At 52.1% G+C, this 12,176-nt stretch overlaps 1 protein-coding gene across 4 annotated transcripts in view; it reads left to right on the plus strand.

Moving 5' to 3' along the window:
• Positions 1 to 10,032, plus strand: part of WHRN (whirlin) — an 87,502-nt gene extending 77,470 nt beyond the window's left edge. For 2 of the 4 annotated variants that reach the window (XM_066256407.1, XM_066256409.1), the window contains 5 exons: positions 3,803 to 3,874; positions 5,403 to 5,916; positions 8,098 to 8,279; positions 8,776 to 8,898; positions 9,178 to 10,032. In XM_066256407.1, coding sequence (XP_066112504.1) covers positions 3,803 to 3,874; positions 5,403 to 5,916; positions 8,098 to 8,279; positions 8,776 to 8,898; positions 9,178 to 9,360 — 1,074 coding nt within the window. In that variant the 3' untranslated portion in view covers positions 9,361 to 10,032. The remainder of the gene's footprint in view (positions 1 to 3,802; positions 3,875 to 5,402; positions 5,917 to 8,097; positions 8,280 to 8,775; positions 8,899 to 9,177) is intronic. The other 2 variants (XM_066256408.1, XM_066256411.1) reach the window with 1 other exon arrangement.
• The last annotated feature ends 2,144 nt before the right edge of the window (positions 10,033 to 12,176 follow it).

Raw genomic sequence — 12,176 nt, forward strand, 5'->3', positions numbered from 1 at the left:
GACACATGACCAGCTCATCTTTTATTCCCATGAGCTTTGCTCATAAGCCACGCTGCCTAATAAAAGCTTGTTGAGTGACTAAACAAATGCTAGATGCTCCTAATGTATCAGAACAGGACAGAATGCTATGTCTTTGGTCCCACCATGGACTGTCATCTAAGTCCCCAGAGTGCTTGCAGGATGAATTCTGGGGGCAGGGGACAGTGCTACATTGGAGTGTGGGGGGGCCCCTCTTGCCTTTGCTGTCGGCACTTCCCAGGCTTTTCTGACCCTCTTTGTGTTCCCTGCTGAGGTCAGGGCTATAATTGGCAACTCTTGGGAAGTCACGGCATGTAACCAGCCTGCCTCGCCGTTCACCTTAACTGTAGGTGGTCTGTGTTGCCCAGCTGGACTGTTTCCAGAGAGCGCTGGATGCATTACGGTTCTGGAGTTTGGAGGGGTTGTATGGGAGGGCTGCTGTTTCCTTTCCATCGTGTTGTTCCTCTGGGGCCAGGGCACGCTTTGCAGCTATTTGTTTGCTGAGGCACATTTGCAAGGTCTCAGACTTCTGCTACGTATAACAGTCACTTGCCCTTATATATTGTGCCAGATTGTGTTCTGAGCATGTTTTAGGTGTTACCACATCAACTGCATGAGGGAGGGGCTGCTGTTATCCCATTTTGCAGATGAGGAAACTGAGGCACAGAGCAGTTCAGTGATTTGCTCATCATCAGTCAGTTGTTAGTAGCAGAGCTGGGTGTGATTCAAAGAAGCCAGAACTGGTGCCACCAGTCAGTGGTGACAGAGCAGCCTCAACCTCTCCATGTCCCCAAGGCTGCCTGACTGTGCTTGTATCCCTGAGGCTGTCAGCAGCATCTCCCTGTGAGGCAGTGTGGAGAGCTAGGGTTGGAGGGAGCAGGAGCCATGAGAAGGCCAAGATGTGCACATGAGCCTTGGCTTGGTTGGTAAGTGGGGCAGTTGTCCCAGCCTGACGTGGCCCCAGAGGCATCGTGAGACCAAGTGAGGAGCCCTGGAGTGAGGCTCACAGGCAGGAGGGCTGAGCATCTCACTCACTGGTGGGTTCCCATGAGAGGTCTTCGTGATCGTGTGCCCTTTTCCCACCCAGAATACTCAAGGCTTCGGGAGGATCCCGGGAAATGGAGCTCAGTGTGGATGACCTGGCAGCCTCTGCCCTCGGAGGTGTGGAGTCGGGGCGCCTTCCGTCCCCACCTGCTGCCCTCACCCTCGCTCGAGCCCCCATGAATGCTCTCCACAGGATGGCCGTAGCCACCCCACTGGATTCTCTACCTGTTCAGGCCTCCTACCTGTGACAGCCAGAGTGATTGATTGATTGATTCATTTACTCAACGGTTCATTTGTGGGTTCATTAATCTGCCTGGTAAATATTTATCAAGCAGCCACTATGCTAAACATTGAGGACAGAGTAGGGACCAGGTAGTTACAAGTCCTGCTTCTTAGGAAGTTTTATCCTACTGACAAACAATAAGCAAATTAATAGTATAACATCAGGTGATGATGTCTAATATAGAATAGAGTGCGTTGGGAGGCATTGCTGTTTTAAGTCAAGGCTGGTCCAGGAAGGCCTTGCTGAGAAAGAAATACAGTGATTCCTCGTCTATCGCGGGGATTAGGTTCCAGAACCCCCCGCAGTAGGCGGAAATCCACGATGTAGCGACCTTATATTTATTTTATTATTTATATATATTTTAAGGCTTTATATTTTTATAGCTTTCATTTTTTTAGGCTAGAAAATGCTTATTTTACTGCAAAAATAATTAAAATAATAAATATATAAAAATACCTATATACTGCAAAATTCCGTAATATAGCGAAAAATCCGCAATACAAAATTAGATATATACAATTTAAAAAACCCCAATACAGTGAGACCGTGAACTGCGATGTGGTGAGGGATGACTGTGTGCTTTAAGAAGGAATAAGGAGAGGGGTGTGGCTGTGTCTGAGGCCCTTCCAAGGAAGTGGCATTTTAAAAAATCAGAACAATGAGAAGTTAGCCAGGAAAGAGTGCGGGGAGTGAGCCAGGAGCCCTGCGGGCACAGGGAGCAGTGAGTGCAAAGGCCCTGGGGCAGGACCAATTCCATTGAGTAGTTGGTTGGAGGAGTAGCAGGATGAGTGCAGAATTTGGAACTTCCTCCAAGTAAGAAGGAAAGGCCCTGCCTGGAGGGACATTATCTGACCTGTGTTTCAAAGATTACATCTGGGCCACAGGGTTTGGATAGTGATCAGTGCAAAGGAGAAAAATAAAACAGGTTGGCGATGGGGATTGTGGTTTTAGGTGGGTTGTCAGGGTAGCACTCTTCAAGGAGGTGGTATTTGATTAAGGTCTTGAAGGAGGAGAGTGTGTGGAGCATGCTCTGTGTAGCAGAGGGGAAGAATGTTCCAGGCAAAGGGAACAGTCCCTGTGGAGGCCCTGACATGCTGCATTGTTTTAGTGTGACTTGAAAGGAATTGAACAAAGGGGAGTTTCACAGAAAGCAAACGTGACCTCATCTCCATGGCAACCTACTGCCCTCAGGCTTAGGCCCAAGTAGCTCCCTGTTTTGACTCGTGTGGAACTGCTGGGAGATTCTCAGACATCCTCTAGCTTTTCTGCTTTATGCACACCCTTCTCTCTGAAACATTCATCTTTCCCTCCTTACCCACAAGACTCAGCTTTCAGCCCTTGTCCCTCCTCCAGGAAGCCTTCCTTGATAACCCCTCCCCATTACATGCCTGTGTTTCCTCACTCTGTGCACAGTGTCCCCTGTGCTTGTTTGCGTCAACCCCACTGTCCTTAAGCTACTGAAGGCAGGGGTCATGTCCTACCTCCTCTGTGTCCCAGGCTCTGTCAGTCTGGAGCACTGAGACTGGCTCGTCAGTGATGATCTCTGCACTTGAGACTTGAGCTAGGTGTTGGTTGCAGAGGCTTTGCCATCCTGGACTCTCTGTGGTGGAGAAATGGCTCCCCTGAGCCCTCAGGAGAGCCCAGTTTATGTAGCAGTGCTGCTCAACCACCCGGGAAAGGCTTAGAGATGGCCTTTCAGCAGCTCAGTGTCACTTGAGAGAGCATTTGGCTTCTTCTGGTGAGTTAGAGAATAAGGAGGAAATGGGCATGTTTGCAAAGTCAAGTCCATTTAAACCATAACCACCCTCTCTCCACTATTAAAACCATTAAAATGAGAAGAGGGAGACTTTCCCCATCCACCCCTCATTTGCACATCCCTGGGATTCTGTGAGCCGACAGTAGGAAGAGAGCCCTTGGGTTTGGGGGTGTTGAGCTTTAGGAATTCAGCGTCTAGGCCAGAGCCACCCCACAGCACCTCCAGGTGGTTCCAGAGAGGCCTGGAAATAATTAGCAAGTCTCAAAGAAACATTGATTTCAAAATGACTGGCGAAATTAGCATTAATTTTAATGCATAATAATTCTTTTTTTTTAAAATTTATTTATTCTTTTTTTTTTTTTTTTTTTTTTTTAGAGAGGAGAGGAAGAGACAGAGAGAGAGAGAGAGAGAGAGAAGGGGGGGAGGAGCTGGAAGCATCAACTCCCATATGTGCCTTGACCAGGCAAGCCCAAGGTTTCGAACCGGCGACCTCAGCATTTCCAGGTCGACGCTTTATCCACTGCGCCACCACAAGTCAGGCCAATGCATAATAATTCTAACGGAGTTGGGCAGGTCAGAAGTCCCATCAGAAATGATATGGAAGTGTCACAGGGTCCATAGATTTCTGAAGCCTAGGGAGGGAGCTGTTTTTTCCCTTCCTGATTTATATTTGCTCACATTGTTTTCTTCTCCATTTCTAGAACACTCTGGACCTGGAGGAAACTGGCCAGGCTGTCCAGGGCCATATGAACACTCTTCCAGATGTTTCCCTGGTAAGAGGCTGCCTGGCCCTTGCCTTGTGTTTTGCCTGCCATTATCTGGTTGAGGCCCCGGGGGCTGGCTTCTTGGTGAGAACTATTGGGAGGGGACAGAGGACCTGGCTGTGATGTCTCAGATGTGGCCTTGGGCCCATGCAGTGTGTCACTCAGCTCTCTCAAGCGGGCCCAGGACTGCTCCTTCCTGGTATTTTAGGTGGGGCTGTCAGGCTGTTTGCCCAGTTGGTGTTACTTTTGATATGTTATCTGAATGTTATCACAGCAAATACTGAAACACAGAGCGCATGCAGAGAACTCCCTGGAGAGGTGATATGGCTGGGCTGGAAATGGAAGTTAAACATGACCTTATGCCAGTGGTCGGCAAACTCGTTAGTCAACAGAGCTAAATATCAACAGTACAATGATTGAAATTTCTTTTGAGAGCCAAATTTTTTAAACGTAAACTATATAGGTAGGTACATTCCTTATCGAGGTAGCGCCCGCACGTGGTGTTTTGTGGCAGAGCCACACTCAAGGGGCCAAAGAGCCGCATGTGGCTTGCGAGCCGCAGTTTGCCGACCAGTGCCTCATGCCCATGTGCGCACATCAGTAGTCTAGGCAGTACCACTTTTTGATTCTGACCCAAATAGTATTTGAATGCCTTGCGCTCTGGAGCCAGTCTGCCTGGGTCTAAATACGACCTTCCACTGACTGTGTGACTTCAGGCAAATTTCTTAACTCTGGGCCTCGGTTTTCCCATCTGTAAAATAGGGATAAGAAGAGTGTACCTAACCCGTAAGTTTGCAACAAGGGGTAAATGACTTAATTTAGCTAAAGCATTTGGAACTGTGCCTGTGCTGCCGTCAGAGCTATGCAAGCGTTGGATATTGGCACAGGCAGAGGGGGGAGAGTAATGACAGTATCCATAGCTGCCACTCACCCAGCACCTGCTGGGTGGCAGGCGCCTTGCTGAGCCAGTCTACACCTTGCTCCTCACATCGCGCAGCTCTGCTGGTACGTGCAGGGTTCCCCGCTGCCCAGAGGTGCACTCAGATAGGTGCTGCACCTTGTCCGGGGCCACACAGCACCCCAGCCCACGTGTCTGTCGTCCTTCAGTCCACACTCTCTTTCTCCAGTCCTATCACATCGCCTGTCTCTGGTAGCCAAGACAATCCCCTAAAACAAAAGCCAAGGAAGGAATATATGTATATATGTAATATATCTTTATTGTTTTTCCATTCCCCACATCCTGGCTCTAATTAAGTCCTGTTCCCCGTGACAAGACCTGGCTGATGCCAAGAACTTCAGTTCCCAAAGGTAACGGTGCCGTCCCTAGAGACGCAGCCAGGATCCCAATGCTTATCAGCTGCCGAGATGCTGGGAGAAGTTTTCCACTGGGTGTTGCATTATTCAGGGCAGTGTGGCCAAGAGCCGATAGAGTGGGGAAGGAATTCCAGCCCGGCCTGGCCCACTCGGCTGTCAGATCTCCCCTCTTCCAGCCGCAATGGGCTCTGACTCCTTCTACTCCTGCTGGGTCTTTTGGCAGGATGATGTCAAGTCCACGGCCCAGGGACTGCCTAGCTACAAGCCCCCGCCTCCTCCACCACCTCTGGCCCAGCCGAGGAAGCCGGGAAGCCCAGACCAAAAGCCACCTTCCTCTGCATCTTCCCCCTCGGGCGTTGTCGTCTCAGCTCCGCAGAACCGCAGCCCGCCGGTGGGCACCTCACCAGCTCCAGAGGCCCCGCAAGCACAGGACTCGCCCTCCTCCCCTGTCTACGCCTCTGTCTCCCCTGCCAACCCCGGCTCCAAGAGGCCGCTGGATGCCCATCTGGCCCTGGTCAACCAGCACCCCATTGGCCCCTTCCCACGGGTCCAGTCACCCCCACACCTGAAAAGTCCCCCCGCAGAGGCCACGCTGGCTGGGGGCTGCCCCCCTCCACCCTCCCCCTCAAGCCGCCCAGACCAGGCAGGCACAAATCAGCACTTTGTCCTGGTGGAGGTGCACCGCCCAGACAGCGAGCCCGACGTGAATGAAGTGAGGGCGCTGCCTCAGACACGCAGTGAGTACCGGCAGATGGGGGCTGGGCTCGGGTACCCACTGGGTGACCTTGGGGGACCCATCCCCTCTGGTTGATCTGCCCATCAACACAGCGAAGGTAGAACTAGGCACTCACCCGGCGAGGGATCTTCTAGCCCAGATGTGCCCCCCTCAGGCTCAGGGTGGCTGGGAAGCAGGTCCTGAGCCCACACGGAGGGGCTTTGGAGTCAGAGACATGAGTGTAAATCCTGGCTCTGCCAGGCACTTGTCGTGTGACTACGGCCAGCTGTTGTGCCTCTCTGAGCTGCTTTTCATCCTAGAATGGAGGGGACAGGGACAGCCCTGCCAGGCTGCCGTGGGGGGTGGGTGCCTCCTCAGCCCCAGCTCTGGCCACCTTGCATTCACCCACCAGTCTTGTTGAGGGCAGGGGTGCCCTCTGTGATCTCTGACCCCCAGGGCTTTGCATAGAGAAGGTGCTGGGGAAAAGGTGGACCCCTGGGGTGGGGGTGGGGTCTCCTGACTTGAGGATGCAGGGTCAGAATGTAGGACGAACCTGCCAGGAACTCAGGAAGTCAGCCCAAGGTTGTAGCCCCTGAGTTTTCAAAGGATGTCCAGCTGAGGAAGTGGCGAGACTGTAGAGCAGGGGTCCCCAAACTACGGCCCGCGGGCCGCATGCGGCCCCCTGAGGCCATTTATCCGGCCCCCACCGCACTTCCGGAAGGGGCACCTCTTTCATTGGTGGTCAGTGAGAGGAGCATAGTTCCCATTGAAATACTGGTCAGTTTGTTGATTTAAATTTACTTGTTCTTTATTTCAAATATTGTATTTGTTCCCGTTTTGTTTTTTTACTTTAAAATAAGATATGTGTATTGTGCATAGGGATTTGTTCATAGTTTTGTTTATAGTCCGGCCCTCCAACAGTCTGAGGGACAGTGAACTGGCCCCCTGTGTAAAAAGTTTGGGGACCCCTGCTGTAGAGCCTGCTTTCACTCCAGGAAAGCCTGAGCCCGCTGCCTGCTGAGTTGGGTATATTTTGTTGGATTCTGCTGCCATCTTGTGGCTAAAGTGATATGTGAGGTCCTGCTATGTCCAGGGAAGGTGGCAGGACAGGTTTGGGGATGGACACTTACTGTCTGCTGCGTGCCATGCTGTAGGTAGGCAGACCAGGATGCAGAATGCAGGGTCCCCATGCTCAGTAGCTTGGTGAGCTAGGGGGGAGGAGGCAGCTAAGCGGGAGGAGGAGGATGTGGTGAGAAACCCGAGCTATCGTAGATCGGTCACTGCTGCTTCTAAGCCTGGCACTGAGCTGAACACACGTGATAGTAAGCCATTATACAGCACTGCCTGTGTGCGGGGCACTCTTCCAGGGACTGTGCCTACATTAGCCACTCATCTCATCCACCCCAACAGTCTTGTGAGGCTGGCACTGTTGTTACTCCCATTTTATAGATCAAGAGGTCCAGAAAGAACCTGGGCAGTCTAACACAAGCCTGTTCTCTTGACTGCTTCACCCTATTCATCGTCTCTATTGGTTTTTATGGTAACCCCATTAGATAGGCATCATTACTCCTGATTAGAACAAGAACATGGAGGTCCAGAGAGGCTATGTAATTTGCACAGGGTTGTGCAGCTGGTGAAGGGGAATTCAGACTCCAGAATGTGTGTTCTTAACATAGGGTCTCCAACGCAGGGATTAGCCATTACACTAGTGAGGCAGCGCTGGTTGACCAGTGAACCAGAGGGGCTGTGTCCACACTCAGCTCAGGCCAGTTTGGGTCATGCAGGGGAACAGACCAGGCATGGAAGAACTTTTTTTTTTTTCTCAAGAAGCTAGAAATTTAAATCTTATGTGAAATTTCCTAATCTGAATGTGTTGGTCCAACATTAAAATTGATAACATTGTATGTCTTTAAAACACACACATCTGTGGGCTGGGTTTGCTTCCTGATCTCTGTCTTAATCATTACACCAGAGGCAGTCAAGGCAGACATCCTGGAAGTGGCAGCCTCGGGGCCAGGCCTAGTTGGAAGGGCAGGTTTCAGTAGGTGGAAGGATGGTAGAGTCTCCCTGCCCTCCAGACCCCCCACCCCACATACCCCAGGGAATCCCCCCAGCCTTTCAGTCTGCAGCTTCATCACCTCCAGGAAGCCCTCCCTGACCCCACCTGTACAAATCACGGCTCTTCTCCTGTCCTCTCTCTCAGCAGCCTCCACACTCTCCCAGCTCTCAGACAGTGGGCAGACCCTGAGCGAGGACAGCGGTGTGGACGCTGGAGAGGTAGAGGCCAGTGCTCCCGGCCGAGGCAGACAGCTGGCGTCCGCCAAGAGCAGGAGCAGCAAGGAGCCGCCTCGAAACGAGAGGAGCACAGAAGGGGCCACCAAACCGGTGAGTGAGGAGGGAGGGCGTCCCAGAGGGGGAGGGGAAGGCGAGTCTCAGGGGAAGAACAGGAAGTCCTGACCAGGGTTCAGCTTGACAAGTGACCACAGGGGTAGAGGGATCCCCCTCACTGGAGAGGCGGGCCACTGGGAAGAACACTGTCTGAGGCTGGAGGCCCCAGTTTAAGTCCTGTCTTTGCTGTGACGCCGAGCACTAGAGTTTGGTCCTGAGAGTCTTAAAGCTCGGTTCTGACATGGCGCTAGCTAAGGCAGTCAGGCCTGGACTCACGTGCTGGTGCCACCACCAAGCAGCCTTGGGCCACCCCTTAACCACCTGAGCCCCAGGCATTTTTGTAGCAATTCAGAGCCGAGAACACCACGTGCTTAGCTTACTGCCTGGGATGCTGGAGGCTCCCAACATTGGGCTGGAGTCTGAGCCCTGAGGTGTCACAGCCAGGCCTGTCCGCTGAGAAGGCCTTCGTCACTGGTCTCCTTCACGCCCACAGCCAGGTCTCCTGGAGCCCACATCCACCCTGGTCCGAGTGAAGAAAAGCGCAGCCACCCTGGGCATCGCCATCGAGGGTGGGGCCAACACCCGCCAGCCCCTGCCTAGGATCGTCACAATTCAGGTACTTCCCAGGGGCTCCGCTTGACTATCCCTGTCCTTGGGAGGTTTTTTCTCAGAATCCCAGGGTGTCACCCCCAGAAGTGACACACAACATTCAAGGGCAGACCCAGACTCATATGACCTTTACTCTCCCTAAGACCCAGCTTTCTAACCAGGGCAGCGGACACCCAGATTGTAGCTGCCTGGTTGGCAAGCCAGGCCTGACCCAGTGGGTGGTCACAGCCAGGCTGGCCTAGTCCTCAGGCGCCCTACGAGCCTCTGCCCTGTCTCGCCCCTGCAGCGCGGTGGCTCAGCCCACAACTGTGGGCAGCTCAAGGTGGGCCACGTGATCCTGGAGGTGAACGGCCTGACACTTCGGGGCAAGGAGCATCGGGAAGCCGCACGCATCATCGCAGAGGCCTTCAAGACCAAGGAGAGTGACTACATCGACTTTCTGGTCACTGAGTTCAATGTGATGCTCTAGGGGCCAAGGCTTGAGGGCCTCCCAGCGCTGCCCGGCCCCTGGCCCCGGTCCCTCCTCCCTCCTGGCACTGTTAAGCTCCTCGAGGGCCAGGGCTGCTTGGCCAGGGTAGCAGGAAGACAACCCCCACTCCTCCTTGACCCACTGGACCGGAACCGGCAGAGGGCCAGGTGAAGCAAACAGAAGGTCAGGTCAGGATCTGCTGCCGTGCCCAGTACATAGTAGGCACTCACAACAAGTGTGGGTTTCGGGAAGGGGACAGAGAGGGGAAGGACGGGACCCCTGTATCTTGGCACGTCCACGTGAGGTCTGCCAGAGCCTGTTACTCTGGGTTGACTGGGGGACACGTGCCCCTGGCCCGCTAGGACCTGGCCCTTCCCCAGATGCCTCAGCCTTTGTCTAGAGTGAGGTCACATGAGAATTCATGGACACGGCCCCCAGCCCGGGGGTCATCTTGCAGGACCTTTAGTGCCACAAATAAGCATCAAGCACCCCCATTCCTCCTAGCCCCTTGTCCCCCAGGTATTTATTATTTATTTCCCTCTCTACACCACTGGGGACCAAAGACCCAGCTTCCTACCGCACCCCAGCCTATCCCAGAGGCCTTGCAGGTGACTAGTGATGTCAGTGTATTTATATACAGAGCTTATGCCTTTAATTTTTCAATAAAGAGACCTGAACAAGGTTAGGGTCCAGTGTGCTGTGTGGTTAGGGTCTTGATTGCTCAACAAGGGGGCGGGAGAGGTGGGACAGACAGAGGGATGCAGAGCACCAGACACCACCACCCTCACCCCTTCTGCCCATCGGAAGTGCAGGGCACTTGAGCCGCACTTGCATCTTGGAACACCCTACCTGAAGGTTATTTACAGATAATACTTTTAGATCAAAAGGCACAAGTGTGTCATGGGATAGAATACACAATGTGCATGGATGTTTTAAAATATAGAGTGGTGGTACACCTTATGACAGGTCCCAGAAACCAACTCTGAGGTGAGGATTTGTATGCAAGTGATTCATCAAGGAAGGGAGGCACAGTACGGAGTGGGGGGTCAGGACGCAAGAAGAGCAAGTTAAGCAGGGTGGAATTTCAGGTGTACCCCTGGGAGGGCAGCGGTCGCCTGATCCCACAGGAGACACATAGTGTAAGTTAGGTCTAGAGCTGTCCCCACACAGGGCCAGGGGAAAGGGCTTTCATGCTGTTGGTCTTTGGACAGGCCTGGGGAGAGACAGTAAATTCCCAATGACTTCTCACCCTCTACCTGTGCGGGCCACTCACTATTCCAGGAGCTGAGGCTTCTGGGTGTTAGAATTAAAACTACAGGGAGGGCAGGGAGGGCAGGGTGGCAGGAAATGGTCCGCTCCCCGTGCTCATTGCCTTCATCCCCAGGGTTCCTCTGGGGCAAGAAGAGTTTGAGGAGTCCTGCTTTGTCCAGCCCTGTGTCCGGCGTCTGTGAGAATTGGCAGTTAATTCCACAGACTTTCACCAGATTCTGCTGTTAGCTGCCCCTGTCCCCTCCCCAGGCCAAGGAGATCGCCTGAAACTAGGGCCCTGGGTTCCACTTGACCTCTGAAGCAGCCGGTTCCTGAAGGTCCTAGCCCCTCCCTCCCCAGTCCTAATACTCCAGGGCAGAACCCTTACTTGCTGCAGGAGAGCTCTGCCAGGGCCCAGGTCTCCTGGCTTCCAACACTAAAGGGCAAGTGATTTCACCTCTCTGAGCCCAAGTTCCCCATCTGGAAAGTGGTAGGCTGAATAATGGCCCCCAAAGGTACGCATATTCCCGAACCGAGTGAATGTTACCTTATATGACAAAAGGACTTTGCAGATGTGATTCAGGCATTTAGATAGGGAGGTTATCCTGGATGATCTGGGTGGGCCCAATCTAATCACAAGGGTCTTTGTAAAAGGGAGGCAGTAAAGACACATGCAGCCCCATGTTCATTGCAGCATTGTTCACAGTGGCCAGGACATGGAAACAACCAAAAAGCCCGTCAATAGATGACTGGATAAAGAAGATGTGGCACATATACACTATGGAATACTACTCAGCCATAAGAAATGATGACATCGGATCATTTACAGCAAAATGGTGGGATCTTGATAACATACGAAGTGAAATAAGTAAATCAGAAAAAACCAGAAACTGCATTATTCCATACGTAGGTGGGACATAAAAGTGAGACTAAGAGACATTGATAAGAGTGTGGTGGTTACGGGGGGAGGGGGGAGAGGGAGAGGGGGAGGGGAAGGGGGAGGGGCACAAAGAAAACTAGATAGAAGGTGACAGAGGACAATCTGACTTTGGGTGATGGGTATGCAACATAATTGAACGACAAGATAACCTGGACATGTTATCTTTGAATATATGTATCCTGATTTATTGATGTTGCCCCATTAAAAAAAATAAAATAAAAAAATAAAAAAGGGAGGCAGAGGGAGATTCAACACAAAAGAGAAAAAGGTGATGTGGTGATGGAAACAGGTTGGAGTGATGTACTTTGAAGATGGAGGAAGGGACCACGAGCCCAGAAATACAGATGGCCACTAGAAGCTGAAAAAGGCAAGGAAATGGATTCTCTCAGTGGCTGCAGATGGAACCTGTCCTTGCTGACACCTTGTTTTTAATTTATTGATTTTAGAAAGAAGGAGAAAGACAGAAACATCAATCTGTTTCTGTATGTGCCCTGACAGGATTGAACCAGCAACCTCTGCATCCAGACGATGTTCTAACCAACAGAGCTATCTGGCCACAGCTGCTCTCTCTTTGTAAGAGAACAAATTAGTGTTGTTTTAAGCCATGAACTGATGGTAATTTGTTATA

This window comes from Saccopteryx bilineata, chromosome 2 (assembly GCF_036850765.1).
Source record: "Saccopteryx bilineata isolate mSacBil1 chromosome 2, mSacBil1_pri_phased_curated, whole genome shotgun sequence".
Lineage (NCBI taxonomy): Eukaryota > Metazoa > Chordata > Mammalia > Chiroptera > Emballonuridae > Saccopteryx > Saccopteryx bilineata.